Source organism: Lycium barbarum, chromosome 8 (assembly GCF_019175385.1).
Source record: "Lycium barbarum isolate Lr01 chromosome 8, ASM1917538v2, whole genome shotgun sequence".
In the NCBI taxonomy this organism is placed as follows: Eukaryota; Viridiplantae; Streptophyta; class Magnoliopsida; order Solanales; family Solanaceae; genus Lycium; species Lycium barbarum.
The window spans coordinates 120458761-120476734 of record NC_083344.1 but is presented as its reverse complement, the minus strand read 5'-3'; the positions used below and the strand labels follow the sequence as shown (position 1 = coordinate 120476734).

The window sequence follows — 17974 nt, the reverse complement described above, 5'->3', positions numbered from 1 at the left end:
TTATGTTTGCTAAGATAAATATACTTAAAATATTTATATTTGAAAATAAGATAGAATTTAATTACTTTTTTATTTTTATTCTTACTCTAATAAATGTGAAAAGAAATTACTGTCGTAAAAAAATATATATATCAAATGCAGATCAAATAATGAATAAGGTAAATTAGTCAAATTATAATTCTAATCGACGTTTTCTTAAAAAACCATGCAAAAGATAACAGGACAAGTAAAATAAGCTAAACCGAAAATATTTACTAAAAATTAAAAAATAGTATTTCTTCGTTTAAATAAAAAATCAATTTCTACTTTGTTTCTTTTTAAACATGTAAAATTAATTTAACAATTTGAATTAGAATATCTCAAAGATAAGAAAATATATTCCTTTTAAACAAGTCTTCTCTTTTAAAAAATATTAATAAATTTGCCGATTTTGTGTTCATAGCAAACATTAATATAATAAAATTTTAAATACGGAGCACAAAATACAATGTTATATTAATCATATTTTGAACATAATATATACTTTTTATATATATATATATATATATTATCGTGCGCTAGGGCATTGGCCGTATAGTTTCAAACATAAGGACCACTTTTGTCATTTTACCTACTAACTAATAACTTATTCTTTCCCAAAACCCTTTCCTCTACCCTGTCCAAACTCAAAAGAAGAAGTCAGCCGACTTTAAAAACCTTTGTAATTTCTAACAAACAATTTTTTTAACCTCTGCCGCCCTACCAGACAGCCACTGCTGTGCAGCCACCACCGTAAGTTTCTGGTAGCAGCTTCTCTATCCGCCAAGGTATGTTGTTGTTGTTGAGCACCAGTTAATGCAATATTACTAAGGAAAGAAAAAAAGGACGCTACTTGAACTAAAAGTATTGATTGGCCATAGATTTTGAAACTTTGAGTTTTTCGAACTTGTATTTGTGTTTGGACATGCATTTTACTTTGAAAAAACTTTCAAGTTTTCTGAGTGGAAGTGAAACTTTTTTTTGGGAACTTCAAAATAGTTTGAAGATAAAATCTCATCCAAAATATATGGCCAAGTGCTATTAAGATGAAGTTTTAAAACGGTGTCAGTCTAAATTTTTTTTCGATAAAAAGATATAAAGGAGGTTGATTGAACCTAAATTGATTTTCTATTAGTTGGAAATTAAAGTGTCCTTGTCTTGGCTAATGTACCAGGAATATATTGTGGAATTAGCACTGCTTATTATATTTGCTCACTTGTTTAGAATCCCAGTTTAGCAATTGTCTCTGATATATTCTTCCTGGCTGTTTTAACAAGCTAATATATGTTCTTATTTGATTCCTATTGTAATTGTAGAAAGTTTCAATAACAATCCTAGTTTTTAATAAGTAAAAATCATTCTTTTTGAAAATCTAAATAACAAAGATCTTCCTCTTGAATTATGGGCACCCCATCACTGTCTCTGACTTGGATTTATCACTTCTTGAAAAAGGGCATTACTTTGGCTGCCAATTAAATCACTATGGCGTACCAAGGGGGAAACTTGAAGTCCACTGCCATAAATGGAGTGAAGATGTATACTGTCGCTGGCCAACATCGTTCTGTGGCTACATGGATTCCTCCTAAGAAGCAAAGAGCCCTTCGTAAAGATCCAGGTATGCATTACCCCCTTGATTCAGTTATCTTTTCTTTTTTGGAATAACATTTGGTAAAAAATAGCAGCATCATTATGTCTGGAAAAGGAAAGTTTCAATCTTTGAAGCAAAAAGAAGAAGCTCTGATAGTGTAATAAGATTGTTTTTTCAATTGGGTAGTAATCTATATGCATGGGGTATTGGATACTTGGTGTTATATCATATGGTTGTCTGTGATGATTGATTATTTACCTTTTATATGTTTTTCTTCCGAACGATATGCAAATGTAGATTTAATTTGATGTTAATATTTGGTGAAGTCATGTTGTATAAATATGTTCGAAAATGTAAAGGTTCAGTTTTTGTTATAGAAAAGAATTTCTGAAATTGGACCAACATTATTTTGTTGATGGACATCTTTAAGGAGTTCCTCTATATGAATGGATGGGACGGGTAAAATCCAATTTCATAGCTTGTGTAATTAGGGCCGGCTATATGAATCCTAGATCAATGTTGCTCATTCCTACATATTTGGTATTGTAGGATATTGTGGTTATGCTATAAAAGATATATTTCTCTCTTTTGGCAGGTTATATGACAAGAGTGGATCTGATTCAAGATTTGAGATTTGAAACTGCAACAACAAGAATTAAAGTGACCCCTGACGGGGAGTATCTCATCGCCTCAGGTGATTTTTTGCAGTTCGAGACATCCTTCCTTTCTTTTGTATCATCACTTGATATACTGGAAAACTTTTGTCTCCTTAATTTTTTTTTCTTTTGTTTGTTAAATGATCTTTTCCTAGGTTATTGAGAAGTAACTACTTCCGAGTTGCAGAATAAAGGCGCCACTATACAGTGTTACTATTCAATTTGATATTCATGCATATTTATTCTGCTGTGTTGTATAAGTTATTTGTATGTAAACTCAATATGTGACTATTATTTTTAGATTTAGAGCAGGTTGGGGTATAAACATATTGGTTCATTTTATTGGTTTTTGAACGAAGCATTGAGATTCATCTTTTTCCTGTGTTGGTCGAGATTTATTCATGTTTAACCTGAACAAATAACTTTCTTATATGAAAAGTTCTACACAGGAAGTAAACAATTACTGTTGTTACATTGTTCTGCGCCTCTATTCTTCTGAGACATGTATTAGATAAGTCAACAGCAACAGCAATGCCTCAATCCCAAGATAGGGTCAACTATATGAATCATCACTGTTAATGTTGCTCCATTTAGGCCCGTCGCATTCAATAATATTGGTTCTTTGACACCAGATTCTCTCTACATTGCTACTGGCATGCAATTCTCTAACAAACTAAAGACTCCTTGTGAACATGTATTAGATGAGTAGATTCATTTAGCTGCCTGGTATTTCCTTTATTTTCTATCAGTTGACGATAACATTAATTTTTCAGGTATCTACCCACCACAAGTTAAAGTGTATGAGCTGCGGGAGCTGTCATTGAAGTTTGAAAGGCATTTGGTGTCAGAGATTGTTAACTTTCAAGTACTGACTGCTTTCCCGCTCTATTTCATTGAAGGCTGCACACTTCCTACACCACTCAAAATAACAAAATTGATTTTTATTAGTGTTACGTCTTTTTATGAGCAGTGCTAATGCTCTTTCTATTGTTTGTGCTCCGATAGTAAATGTTGCTTGTTCTTTTTTTCTTTTGCTTTCTAGAGGCCAGAAACACGTTATGTTGCATATTTATTCTCTAATTAGTGTGGGAAATCTATACTGATGTATAATTCATGCTTGATATCTTATGTAGGTCTTAGGTGATGACTACTCAAAAATAGCATTTCTTTGTGCTGATCGTTCTGTTTGCCTCCATGCAAAATATGGAAGTCACTACAAATTGCGGATTCCAAGGTCACACTTACACTTGCTTTCTCCTTATGTGCTCCATATGCTGTCTGTGTTTTACTATACCGATGAAATGCAAGATTTAGAAAACAATGTATGTTATCTATCAAGAATATCAACAAAACATTGAACTGCCAGAAGGACTATTTGTTTCCTCTAGCACATTTGCACCTGCACAATGACAACAGGTTGAGTTAGGAGTCAATGCGTAACTATTATTAGCTTGCTGAACCCTCTAATGTTCTAGATATGCTATTCAACGGCTAAACTTGTCCCACTTGAAATCTTAGATGCCACTGGACTGAATCGGAGAATAAATATCATCTATGAATGTATCTGTAATAATTCTACCGAAGAAAGAAAGGTCTTCTGTGATTTAAAGCCATAAAAAATTGCATCCCTTCGTAGAAATTCAGTTAATCCTGAAACTCCTCATATACTGCTAGGTTTTGGAAGAAAGTTAATTCCCGGTGTTATTTTCACTAGCAATCTTTTTACTGATTATAAAAATAAAAAAGTTTACTCCCTTTGGTGATATATCAGAGCCCCAACTGCTCTAGTGCATTGCAGTAGGCATTTCATGGCCCTTTCCTTTCTGTTATGAAATTTACTGTTACTTGTTTTCTGTATGAACTGTATCATCTTTGACTGTCAGCTTAAGATTCTCATGTTTATTTAGGATGGGAAGGGATATTGATTATGATTGCTGGTCTTGTGATTTGCTTTGCGCGGCCTCATCACCAGATCTCTACAGAATAAATTTGGAGCAGGTTTTTCTCTTGCCTCTTGCTTTCTTCGATGTGTAGCGTTGATGTTTTGCTTGTATGGCTTACTGAGGTTATCGTAACCGATTAACAGGGACGCTTCCTTTCCTCACTGAGCACACGATCTCCAGCACTTAATGTGGTTTCACGGAGGTTAGAAGCTGATTTTACTTTCCTTACCTTACTGGTGTTTTTAAATCCATTCCCCCCCCCCCCCCCCCCCCTTTTTTTTTTTTTCCTTATAAAGTCTTTCGGAAACAGCCTCCCAAGGTAGGGGTAAGGTCTGCGTACACTCCCTAGACCCCACTTGTGGGATTCCACTGGGTATGTTGTTGTTGTTGTTTCCCTTTTTTAAAAAAAGATTTCCTTTTGGGCTTTTTAGCTTTGCTATGCCTTCAGTCTAGTTGTTTCTTCCGTAATTTTTGGTGTCTTTTCTTCTGCACTTTAGCAAGGTCCATGGATTAGTTGCTTGTGGAGGCGAGGATGGTGCTCTCGAATGCTTTGACATGAGAGCAAGATCTTCAGTTGGCAGGATAAATGCTGTTGCGCCTGCTGGGGATGGGGACCAGGTAATTCTCTGCTTTAGTAGTTGAAAAACCAGATTTTTTTTCAGTGATTGCTAATGATATGCATAAATTGCAGGAGGTTACCGCGATAGAGTTCGAGGGAGATGGAGGTTACCTCATGGCAGTTGGAAGTAGTGATGGAAAGGTATAATAGAAGGAAATGCAGTTTAGAGGTTTGCTATACTTTATGATGAATATGGTGAATGTGAAAAATCATTTTTGATTGTCATTTCGGGAGTTTGGTCTTTTTTGTTATTTTACTTGACACTGTATAGATTACACTAAACTTTCTTATTATTAAGAAATCTTAGGAGGTGGGAAATTTACCTACATTTTGATTATGAGAATTCTTTATGTGTCCTAAGCATCACCAAGTTGGAAACTAAGATGACTTGGACAACAGGCAACTTTTGTAGTCTTAAGAGTATATTTTAATCCAAGTAATACGAAAATTGACATGAAACTAAGTAGGAATGAGTACTTTAGACAATCTTGATATATGACTACCTTAAAACCACCACGTGTGAATAAAAAACGTATCATACTTAAAAGGATCGCATCTTCAATGTGATTTTTTTTGCAGATAGCTACGGGATGCCCACAAAGTTGGCTTACTGGTGTTTTTTGAAGTATAAGACATTATTAACTTGAAGAGTTGTTACACCACATGAAGGGAGTGTAGAGAGAGGTTTCTAAAATTTCTGTTCTGTTTTTTGATTCACATAAAACAGAGAATAGAAAATAAAAAAGAAGTTATGGTTTCATTTAAGCCCACTCCAACAGGAGTCTTGCTTGGTCATCATCAATCAAGATGGCTAAAAGGAAACTGGATTTGTTGGTTGGTGACAAAATATTGTCATTTGAGGGCATCAAACAGTAGTTATTGTCTTATTGAAGAATAGATATATTGTCTTTTGAGTAAAAAAAAACAGTTACCTTGTTAGCAAGCATATATTTGCATTGCAGAGTTTTCTGCAAAGGTTTTATTTTTATTGTGCATAATGTTGGTCCTGAAATGATTTTAAATGGAGAACCATGGGAAATGAGGATTTGTATATATGACCCCAACTTGTTTGGAACTGAGGCGTAATTGTAGTTGTGTCTTCTGTGATCAAGATGTTTAAAAATATCTTTGTACTGTGCAGGTTCTGATTTATGATTTGCGATCTTCTCAACCTATGCGGATAAAGGATCATATGTAAGTTGATTTGGCCAATAATACCATTTAAAGTGATTCTTGTTCTCTATTGCTTATGCATTGTGACAATATTTTATAGGTATGGGAGCCCGATACTGAACATCAAGTGGCATAAAACGCTAAACACTGAACGAACAAAGTTAATAACTACTGACAGCCACATTGTTAGGATTTGGGACCCTGAGACGGTATGCAAGGCTTTGATCCTCTTTAATGATATTTGTCATTTCAATTAGTAATTTGTTATTTGAGAGAAGATCAGTTCAATTTATTGTATTTATATGTTTGAACACTAGAGTGCAGTACTCGATGGTTGATACTTTGACCTTTGTTTTTTCTGCTGTTTTTTGCTGTGTGTGAAGTTATTACTGAAGTGATTCAGCAAAGGAATCAAGAGTACTTTGGCTGGTCTGTGTATAAGGTTAATATTCAGGTGCAAGGGTGTCTTGCAGATATAGGAAAAAAGGAAAAGGAGGAACGTTTATTGGGAAAGAAAGAAAACGGGAAGGAGATGACAAAGGCTGAAATTCCTTTTATGAAAAATGTTTGTTATATAATTTAGCATATTGATTATTATCAGTTGTTTTAATCTGCTGAATCCTTCAAACTTCAAGTTTCCCTTAAGAGCAGTCTTATACTGAGAGGACATTGTTCTCTTAACGTGACTTTGTTCTTCTTGGGGCCAAATGGCCCTCCTTTGATGAACTAGAAGTTTGAAGCAGTTTTTAGAGCGCTCATATTTCTTTAGATCTAAGCTATGAATTGGGTTGATACGATTTTTTGACAGATTAATGACCTAGGGATGTTTAAGTGCCATGTAACTTGAGAAGACGCTAATAATAGAACATAAATGATTCGTTCTTAGATTTTCTAGGATTTGTGCTGGGAAAATAGTGAAGATATAAATTAGATCTCTTAGGTGTATCATCACAATCAAAAGAAAGCTATGTTTAATATATATTATTGTGGTTATTGTTTTTGAGAAACAACAGGTCTACACCACACAACGCACAAACTATGTCTAATAACAGCCTTTTGCACCCTGAAATCCAGGTTACCTGTTTTTGTGCCTCTTTTGACCTGCGTCAGTATATCATACAACAAATATTCGTAATTATCTGCCATAGTCCGACAATAATGTTTACGTATGAGGCGGTGAACACTAAATATACATCATCAGTTGCTTATGTTTCTGAACTTAGTTTAATCTAAGTTTCACTTTTGGTCCTGAAAACTCTTACAGGGAGAAGGCATGACAAGCATTGAACCGACGGGTGGGAGAATCAATGATTTGTGTGCATTCACTGGCAGTGGATTGATGTTGTTGGGTCTTGACTCCAGTCAAATACCTTCATATTTCATACCTTCTCTGGGACCTGCACCCAAGTGGTGCTCTTACCTTGAAAACCTGACGGTGTGATTGTGCTCCTTGTTTTGTTACCTTCTCCTGGCAGAAAAGATGGTGATTCTAATTTGATGTATTTGCAGGAAGAGCTTGAGGAGCAACCCCAAACAACTATTTATGATGATTATAAATTTTTGACAAAGGAAGATCTGGAAAAGTTGAATTTGACCAATTTGATTGGAACCAACCTTCTAAGAGCTTATATGCATGGTTACTTCATCGATTATCGGCTGTATAAAAAGGTGATAATCAGAACAATTTTGTCTACTAGCTTTAAATGATTGGCCTTGTGATTGAACTTATATGCATGTTGATGCTTTGCTCTTCCAGGCACAAACGTTGTCAAATCCATTTGCTTATGATGAGTATATAGAGCAGCGGAAGAAGGAAAAATTCGAAAAAGAGCGTGATGGTCGTATCACGGTTAGTTCCATAATGTCTGGAATTGACTTTTTTTTGCAAGTGTATACATGCCCCATGTCTTTTTGCATTCACTACTTTTTGCACTAGCATCAAACGGAACATGTTTCTTGTTCCGTCATTTTAATTTATTATTTGGCCTTTGGGTATTTCCCTTTCCTGAGATTTTCCAGTAATAACAACATATTAAAACGAATGGGTAAGAATACAGTTTCATGTTATTTGTACCAGCGGTTAGACATTAAAAGCTAAAATATTCTAGCCACATTGCATATTTAACCTGTTTGATATTCTTTGCAAGTCAATAATTTTTATGTTGCGGGCCATACATCTTGTTGGAGGGGGTGATAAATCACTGAGTCCATCATGAATAGAGATTCTTGGTGCATGGTAAAAGAACTTTCTGTTGCAGCATGGGCCTTTAAAAGGAAAAAAAGGAAAAAAAGGGTTTAAGCCCACATCACAACTCACAGGTTTGGAACTTGACTGTTGAACCAAATCCGGCATCTAAGTGGAAAGTGGTAAAGGGGAGGGTTGGTATCTCGAAGTGAAAGCGGAAACAGCTAATTTTCTGTCAACAGAATGAAAAGGAAAAAACTTTGGAGGCCTTGGCTTAGCGTGCTTTTTCACTGACCCTCTTTTTCCACCTTCGCTTATCCCAGCACCCCAATCCTCAGTTGGAAAAAGAGGAAAAAACAAAGAAAACTTGAGTAGGAGTTCTGGCGCTTGCACTTTTTTCTCGATCCTTTAGCTGTCATTGTAGACTGAGCAGTCTCCTTTTGCAAGTATGGTCTAATTGTCTCCGAAGCTGGAGATCTTTGTTATTTAACTTGCATGAAACTAACTCAAGAAGGAGAGAAAACACTAACATAGGAATCAGCAAGTGTGTTTGTCGATTGGTTTACTGATTAGTTCGGTAAAAGGGAATTTCAGTTTCTCTATGATAGAACTTTAAGCAACTTGAGTCACATTATCTTACCCTGTCTTTCTCAAGGGTTTCATGGCCAACTAGTGAAAGTCTATATTTTTCTTGGCAGGGCTTTCAAGATCTACTTCAACTTTTAGTTGAATTTTAGGTGATGCAAATTTGTTTTGATGCTAGCCTTTTTAAAAAAAAAAAAAAAATTTGAAAGCAGGCTCTCCTTATTACTCTTAGTTCAGCTCGGTTTTGAGCTAATATGATATGGCTTACTCACGAGGGGATGTAGTTTTTCGCAGCCGGCGCGAGGACCCACTTCCTTAAGCATATAGCTGAAAAACTTCTAAAAAATAATATGATTCGCACCCAATGTCACGAAAGTTATGGGTGTATTGGGATACCACACTCATCGACTCAAAAGCCTGGATAGGCTAGCAGCAAAAACAAATTTGCATCACCTAAATCAACTAAAAGTTGAAGTTGATCGTGAAAACCCTGCCAAGAAAAATATAGACTTTCACTAGTTGACCATGAAACCCTTCAGAAAGATAATGTGACTCAAGTTGCTCAAAGTTTTTAAAAATTATGCCCAACTTGAGTCTTGTTTTGTTGAAGGTGTCTGGCTTTGGGATTGGTGTTATAGCTGACTTAGTGAGTGGTGGAAGGCTCAAATTCTCACTTTGTTTTCCATCCCTTCCCTTTATAATTTGTTACAAGAAAAAAAAAAAAAGAGGAAAAGATCGCTGAATCTGAGAGCTAACAAAAATCATAAAGGAGGGGGTTAATGCAATGACTGGAATAGGGAAGAGAGGCGAGAGAACAAGTCATTGTTAGGATGAGATAGGTCTTGTGGTCGAAGACGGCACGGGCCGTAACGGCTGCCGGGTTGGGTGAGGTTGGGGATTGGGAGGATGCTATATAGCTGGGAAGAAAAGAGACGACTACTTCTATGTTCTAATGGGCTTGTGACTTTTTACTTTAAATAAGAGACATTAAGAGCTACTTTTTTTTTTTTTTTGAGACTTGTAACAGACATTAAGAGCTACTTTTGCGAAAGAATAAAAGAAAACAAAGAAACAGCAGCTTAAAAGTTCTGTGAGGCATCTGGATTTGTACGCTAGTAGTCTGGACAAGATTAATATTGAAAACTAGTGGATCATCCAATAGGTGTCTGCGTAATTTGGCGAACTAAATTTATAGTTATTTTTTTGTCTGTATTGGTGGATATTCTTCTAATGGGAACTAAGACAGGTAGAAGTCCCAATGACTTGGTCACATTCACCAGCCATCTTTGTAAGAGAGACAATTTAAGTTTGGAGTTTCGGCTATGTATTCTTTTGTGCTATGCTGTGGGATTTTCTTGTGCTCTAGTTAGGATCTTTGAAGTTGCCACGATAATTCATATGCCGATCAGCTGGCATCGTGTAAATACCGGATGCCAGAGAATTTTGAGTTTTACTCTTGAAGATTGTGTCAGCAGATGATTAGAAAGATTATCCTTTCTGCATCATATTATTAAAGATTCAAAATCAGACAGCTGTTACATATCTGTCAATAAGGCACTACAGTCTAAAAGTATATCAGCAGTAGTTTCTGCTTGTGACATTTACTGTTTCGCTGCAATCAACGTTGTGTGCTCATTGAACTGAATGAAAAGGGGTAGACAGGTTTCTGACCTAACTAGAACCCCACATGTATGTCTCTTTGAAAGAAAATTTCTACCTTTTTTCAGAATTCTATCTTACATTCTGTATCTCTTTGCAGATTAAGAGGAAGCTTCCTAAAGTTAATCGCAATCTGGCTGAAACTCTTGAGAATGAAGAAGCTGACAATTTGAAGGAGGATGTTGATGGTGTTGATTCGAAGAAGACAGCAAAGAAGAAGAAAGGACTGACCAGTGACATAATGAAAGATGAACGTTTCAAGAGCATGTTTGAAATTAGGGTATACATATTCTTTTCTAAGAATCATACTCACTTCCTGATGTTTAAGAACCAGTCCAGAATATCATCAGAATAATTTGGTTAAAAATTAATCACATCATCAGAATAATTTCTTGTAATGATGATCAAGCATTCTCAACAAAGAATGTATTTCCTGAATTTATCTGAAGTACTTTTTAGATGTCCCCTGCCAGATTCCAACATCCTTCAACTTTTTGATGTACTTTGGTTTTCCTACAGGACTTCGAAATTGATGAAAATTCTCACGAGTATCGGGCATTGCACCCTATGCCTTCCTTAAAGAAACCATCTTTAGTGGAGGAGCATTTTGAGCCAGTGATGGGCGGTGAGGAGCCTAGTGATTCTGATGCGTCTGCAGCATCAGAAGATGAACAAGTAAATGAAAAAAATTCTAGAAAGAAGTCCAAAGTTCCGAGGTAAGAAGTCAAAGAATGCCCTCCTAATTCATGCCATGTTTAAACTACAAGTTGTTATGCACCACGCTACAAGTGAAGTTCAAGAAATAGCAGTTGACTCATGATAATCGGCATGTTTAACTTCTGGTGTTTCTTACATAGACAAGTTTTTGCATGGGTTTATACAAATTTTGCAGATCAAGTTGACTTCACATATCTTTCTTTTCTTTCTTGCTGAGGATTGAAACAGTAATATGAAATAAATTTTCTTATGAGACCAGACCGTATCCTGAAACCTTTTTTTTACTGCTGTAAATAATTAATATAGCTGTATGTCTCACTATTCTTTAAAATTTCAGAATGTATGAAGTCAAGGATGAGAGGCATGCAGAAGCATTCAGGAACCATGTTTCACTTACAAAGGAAGATGCTCTTCCACTGGGTGAAAGGGTTGCAGCTTTGTCGAATGACCGAGCTTCTCGTGATATGAACAATATCAAGGTGGGGCCCGGAGGTTCAAGAGAAGTTTCCTTTGTTTCCAGAAGTTCAGCGAAGTATGTGGAAGATGATGGAGAGAGGGAAACACGAACTGAAAAGAGAAGAGGGATCCAGTCCTTGAAACTGAAGCCTGAGAGATCAGGTTTTCAGGGATCGGGTTCCCGAGGCCGGGGGAGAGGAAGGGGAAGAGGAAGAGGTCGTGGAATGGGCAGAGGAAGAGGGAGACGATAAATTTTACATACAGTATTAACAACTACTTTTGTGTCAAAGTAAGGATGCTAACTTTTACTCCTTAAAACTTGTTTGATGGCGTACTTTTATAAGTAATGATACAGAATGGGCTGAGCAAGATGGTACACACAACACAATACATATTTATGTTCCATGCTGCAAATCTATGCCATTTCATACATTAGTGCAAATATGAGTCAAGAAAGGGATGAGTTTTCAGATAGTCTTTTGCAGGCTGCCCTTAGCATTAAGCAATCAATACCTTCAAAATATTATGCCTAAATCCACTATGACCTTCATGTTAACAATTATTGTTGAAAACTTGAAATATTTCTTGCTTGATGTTGGTCCTTTATTGAATTTGCAGATCATGTGCTTTAAAGCTGACATTTTTAGTTGGTCTATGGCTTTGTTTCCCTTTTCCTTTCTCTTGAGAAGTTATTCAACGAACACCTCCTTAAGTGAACCTGTCACTTGATTATTGCTGAAAATACTGTTTACAATTATTGTCGTATAGATGAAATTTCATTTCTTACGAGATTGTGTATCCGTATTAACAGAATTGTGTTCAAATAAGAAATGTGCAAAGTTCAGATTTACCGTTGGAAATGATTTTACAGTCTGCATATGTTCAGTGTCCTTTAACTCTTTCTTGTCTACTTGTCAGAGGCTATCAGGAGCATCATTATTTATTGTTGCAAATCGTGATACATCCAAAGTGCTCTTTCTCCAGAAGAAATAGCAAAAAGTAAGGAAGCTGCCTGTTCTAACCTTGAATTATGTTTTTTGGTCTTGGCCTTTAATTATGTTGATGAACAATGAAGTGAAATTCTTTTCGCTGAAGTTAAACTATGTCTAACAACAACATACCCAGTGAATCCCACAACGTGGGGTCTGGGGAGGGTAGAGTGTACGCAGACTTTACCCCCACCTTAGGTAGGGAGGCTGTTTCCGGAAGTTAAACTATGTCTAACTAAAGTAAAATTCTGAACTGATTAACAGTTCGCTATATCTGCATCTGTAATGCAACTGAAAAATGGCAATCTTAAATCGTGGCCTTTGACTATGAGAGAGACTCGAGTTTCAGAAATGCATAAGCACTATATGAATGTTCTTCTTGACATTTTCTTTTACAATATGGACAGGCTTTTAAAACCCAATTCAATATCAACCATTTAAAATTTAGCTCTACATTTTTGTGAGATAGTCATCCTCTTCAAATTCTTCTGATTTAGGTGCTTAATCTGGAGGCCGTTGACAAAAAGTTTACACTGGAGAATTATGGGATGTAGTGCATACATCGGACAAGGTCTATGTGAGCAGTTGATAGGTTGGTACAAGACATTGTGTCTTGGATCTATATGCTTTGTTTGTGTGATGTTTGCATCAAAATTTTGTTTATAGAGATGTAAGATAGAATATCTGTGCACTGCTCAATTGACGTGTGAGGAAAATTCTTGTAGTTCTGTCCAACTATGTTCAGGGCCTCTGTTCTTTTCTTCTAGTATTCTTTTGGTGGCTTAATATCTATTTGATTAATCGATACCCCTTCTGTATCCTCATCCTCTTTACTTGCGGAATCTAAATGATCTCTTGATTGATTAAAATTCTTGGACCTTTCTGTTTTACCAGAACAATCATTTATATTAAACTAGATCCTGTCGAATCCTATTGACCAGGAAATTTGCAAAAAAGAAAGAAAATGAGAAGGCTCTCTTTCGTTGATAAAATGTGAATGGTTCTTCTAGTTTATTTAAGAGGTCCTTCATTCGATATAGAGAAAAAAGGTTGTTGCTCTTTGCATTTTGTTTAGTTATTTGATTTGGGTCTGAACTTTGCAAAATGCACTGGAGAATCAAATGACCTTCATGAGAAGTTCAGTTTATGAGTTGATAAAATTTATTTATGGTACTTTCAGAAGACAAACATTATAGTGTATGTCGATAACTCAGGGTAGACGAACATTAACGCTAACTCTCACTCTTAGAGTTGATATATTCAAGGGAGGGAGTGAAGGGATTAGTTTAAGAAACTCGTGATGCGAGATCATATTTCTGCTAATTATTTGAAAGCAAAATCATAATGCATATAGCATATTATTTGTGTTGTGTTAATGTATTCAGGGGCCAAGCATATTATAAAGTAGAATGCCTTTTACGACAAATCATGAGGTTTACTATTTGAGTTAATTTACTCTACGATTTTTTTATCAGATTATGACAGTTTTCTGTTTTTTGTTTTGTTCTCTCTCTTTCTTACTAAAATATTTAAGGATGAAGATGGTTTTACCTACCCTTCATATCAAAAGACTGTCAGAACTTCATCTCCCTCATCCTTTTTTATTTTGTGACAGCATATAGTTTTCGCGCACATATTAAGAAAATTAGTTAATAATGTTAATTATACTTATTTAATAGACTTCTCTTATCTATTCATCATTATAAAAGTAACAAACAATTATACGCCTTTTTGGAACAGCAGGTGAATTTATAAAAAAGAAAATGGTTGCGTAATATTGTTTTGCCTTCCTAAAGCAACAAGTATTATGGACCAAATTTGTTTTAGCTAAACCAACAAATAAAAAGCATAAATACTGAATGCGTTGGATTTTTATCTCAAAAATAACAATTTAACTTTAGAAATGAAAAATTAAAACTAAAATATATATTAAGTGATAGATTTTCGTACGAAAGATATACTGTATTACTTACATAATTCAAGGTTGTGTTAATGATCAATGATATGAGTTGAGAACCATGAATGTTTCAGGTTATATTTTAACCTAGTTAAAAATACTAGTGGGTGGTTTTTTTCTCATCACCGAGTTATTCAATATCTATGTTGATGTCTAACCTGAATAATACCTACAATTATCATAAAAAGATAATACTACCTTTTTTATACGGATTGCCCTTCAAACGTACTGGTCTTTATTTTTTGTCCCTTATATATGTGGTCTTTAATTTTTATCCCTTATATATGTGGTCTTTAATTTTGCTCCTACTTCTCATTTAATTCCATGCTTCGCTTGGAGTAAGTTCTGTCACATTTTTATTTTTAGAACGGAAAAGGGCCTAAAATACCCTCGAACTATTGAAAATGGAGCAAAAATACCCTCCATCCACCTTTCAGCCCCCAAATACCCTTACCATCCACCTATTGGGTCTAAAATACCCCTATTGCTAATAGAATATTCTGGTCAAACACGTGGCATTTTTTTATTGGTTGGCTTATAAAATTAATTAAACTAATTGACCAGATAACCCAAGTGCCCCCACCCCCCACCCCCTACCCCCCGACCCCCCCACCCCCCGGTGAATTTTTTTTTTTTGAAAAAAAAGTAGACATTTTTTTTTGCACCCCGCACCCCTACCCCCCCCCCCCCCCCCCGACGCAAAAAAAATTAATATTTTTGAAAAAAAAAGTTTTGACTTTTTTGGGGGGGTTTTTTAGCTGGGAGGGGAGGGGGCGTAGGGGGAGGGTGCGGAGTGGAAAAAAAGTCAACTTGTGCCTTTTAGATTTTTGGGGGGTGGGGGGGGGGGTGCGGGGGAGGTGTAGGGTGCGGGGTGGGGTGCAAAAAAAATATTATAGTCTACACTTGTGCCTTTTAGATTTTTGGTTCAAAATATACCATGTTTTTTAGGGTGAGATATTTTTTTTTTTTTTGGTAACTCAATTACATTAGACATTTTAATTTATCAAGACATTTCACAGTACTTGTGCTTTTTACTAGGAAGTTGAGAAGCGTAACAATATTTTTTTTGCACCCCATCCCGCACCCTACACCTCCCCCCCCCCCCCCTCCCAGCTGAAAAAAAAAGTTGACTTTTTTTTCCACCCCGCACCCTACGCCCCCTCCCCTCCCAGATAAAAAAACCCAAAAAAAAACGTCAAAACTTTTTTTTTCAAAAATATTAATTTTTTTTGCGTCGGGGGGGGGGGTAGGGGTGCGGGGTGGGGTGCAAAAAAAAATGTCTACTTTTTTTTCAAAAAAAAAAAAATTTCACGGGGGGGGGGGGGGGGTCGGGGGGTGGGGGGCACTATCTGGTCAATATTGTAAAAGTTAATTAGTTTAATTAATTTTATAATCCAACCAATAGAAAAATGACACGTGTTTAATAAAAAGATTCTGTTAGTGATAAGGGTATTTTAGACCCAATAGGTGGTGATAAGGGTATTTTAGACCCAATAGGTGGATGATAAGGATATTTGGGGGCTGAAAGGTGGATGGAGGGTATTTTTGCTCCATTTTCAATAGTTCGAGGGTATTTTAGGCCTTTTTCCGTTTTTAGAAATTGAATTTTTGCATCGCTCAACACAAGTTCTATAGGAATTATGTTACGTAGCATAAGTTGCGTAGTATTTTTCCGGTTATGTTGAGTGTTGAAAGTTTTACCGTGTCCGGCATAACTTGTAGGATGTTATAATGCATATGTCGATGCTAAATGTAACTTTGCTGAGAAAATCTTAACTTATACCGCACCAAAAATTCATTCTTTACATGGTATTAGAGCTAAGCTCATCTCAATTCTTTGTAACTGATGTTGGGCCGCCATATTATATTCTCCACACTCCAGTTAACGAGGTCTGAACGTGCGGGGAGTATTTAAGAATCCTACATCGGATATGAAATTGATAATTGGTCTCCGTATATGGACTTGGAAAATCCTCCCCTCGTAAGCTAGCTTTTAGAATTAAATTAGGTCCAAAATCCAATTTTTTGATAGAGGCTAAAAATTAAAAACTACAAATTTGAGGAACAAAAATTGAAGACCCCTGAGATAAGGAATTTTATGCAAATGACCCATGAATTTAATCTGACGTAATAATCATCTAATAATATCACAATTTATTAATTCAGGTGCACGTAAATTGACCCGAACACCACCAACATGTTTGGGAGTGTATTAACCATTTTTTGATGAGGCATCAACTCAAACATATATAACACCTCTCCCCTTCGTTGACCTCACAGTTATTTCTTCAAACAAAACTCCTATGCGGTACGCTATCTCCCTAAGCAACCCTTTTCTTCTCCTCCCATAAATTCCTTCACACAGATCCCTCTTGAAAATCCTCTCCAAATGATGCCTCCAAATTCAACCCAATACCCTCAACAGTTCCTCTCCACTGTTCTCTCCCAACGTGGCCCATCATCCCTCCCTTACATCGAAGATGTCAAATGGTTAATCCGTCAACACCTTCTTCAATTACTCGATAGTTACCCTTCACTTCAACCTAAAACCGCTACTTTCACACATAACGATGGTAGAACAGTAAATCTATTACAAGCTGAAGGTACTATCCCTATGGTATATCAACAAGTTACTTATAATATCCCTGTTATTATTTGGTTAATGGAATCTTATCCACGTCATCCACCTTTGGTTTTTGTTAACCCGACCCGAGATATAGTTATTAAACATGCCCACCCCTTTGTTAACCCATCTGGTGTTGTGGGTATTCCTTATTTGCAAAATTGGGTTTACCCAAGTTCAAATCTTGTTGAATTAGCTAGGAATTTGAGTCATTTTTTTGGTAGGGACCCGCCTTTATACGCAAAACGACCGACAAACCCTAACCCTAGCATACATCCACCCCCAAGTACGAGTTTTTCGGTCGGCGGGTCGATCCGGCCCGTGATACCTCCACGGGCATTTCCGCAATCGCCGTATGGGAGTGGTGGTGGTGGTGGTGGGACGGGGCGGGTAATGGATGATCCGTCAGTGGTGTATAAGAAGAACACGATATATAAGCTAGTTGGGAGTTTACATAGGGATATAATCGGGTTGAGGGAAGCGCGAGAGACAGATACGGATATAATCGAAAGAGACAAATTGCAAGAAGAATTAATTGTCATTGAGGCTAGACATCTAATTAAAGTGAACAAAATGAAGGAGGAATTAATTGGCTTGAAGAGTAAACAACATTTTGACTTGAAAAAAGTTCTAAACTTGGAGGAGAAACTTGCAAATACAAGGATGTTGCTTTTGATTCCGTGGGGAATATTTATTGGCTTTTTGGCGGCTTCCTTAATCAACTGAATTTATGTTGTTGTATGTTGTAATCGTGTAGTAGGAAATGTAAAAACTTCAAGCTCTTGTTGTAATGTAAATGTCATGGA

The 17974-nt window shown here is 36.2% G+C and overlaps 2 protein-coding genes across 3 annotated transcripts; both read left to right on the top strand.

Annotated features, from left to right (window-relative positions):
* Positions 1–621: 621 nt before the first annotated feature.
* LOC132606965 (uncharacterized) lies at positions 622–13406 on the top strand. Of its 2 annotated transcripts, none has more exons than XM_060320690.1 (19): positions 622–771; positions 1471–1633; positions 2202–2300; positions 3036–3127; positions 3396–3496; positions 4170–4260; positions 4349–4407; positions 4703–4823; positions 4897–4965; positions 5966–6018; positions 6098–6206; positions 7262–7432; positions 7507–7665; positions 7754–7846; positions 10527–10706; positions 10946–11142; positions 11481–11888; positions 12518–12598; positions 13086–13406. In XM_060320690.1, exons 2-17 carry the CDS (start codon positions 1501–1503, stop codon positions 11848–11850), a joined length of 2097 nt encoding a protein of 698 aa, XP_060176673.1. In that variant the 5' UTR covers positions 622–771; positions 1471–1500; the 3' UTR covers positions 11851–11888; positions 12518–12598; positions 13086–13406. The 2 variants fall into 2 exon arrangements, with proteins under 2 accessions (XP_060176673.1, XP_060176672.1); XM_060320689.1 differs by having other exon boundaries at positions 626–806.
* Positions 13407–16887: 3481 nt separating this feature from the next.
* On the top strand, positions 16888–17894 carry LOC132608240 (protein ELC-like). Its single transcript, XM_060322296.1, has one exon. The coding sequence runs from the start codon at positions 16935–16937 to the stop codon at positions 17892–17894; it is 960 nt and encodes a 319-aa protein (XP_060178279.1). The 5' UTR covers positions 16888–16934.
* Positions 17895–17974: the final 80 nt, after the last annotated feature.

Coding starts and splice junctions, on each gene's coding strand:
- LOC132606965 (XM_060320690.1), top strand. CDS start 1,501: ATGGCGTACCAAGGGGGAAACTTGAAGTCCACTGCCATAAATGGAGTG. Junction 3,497..4,169: donor TACAAATTGCGGATTCCAAG/GTCACACTTACA, acceptor ATGTTTATTTAG/GATGGGAAGGGATATTGATT. Junction 11,143..11,480: donor AAGAAGTCCAAAGTTCCGAG/GTAAGAAGTCAA, acceptor TTAAAATTTCAG/AATGTATGAAGTCAAGGATG.
- LOC132608240 (XM_060322296.1), top strand. CDS start 16,935: ATGATGCCTCCAAATTCAACCCAATACCCTCAACAGTTCCTCTCCACT.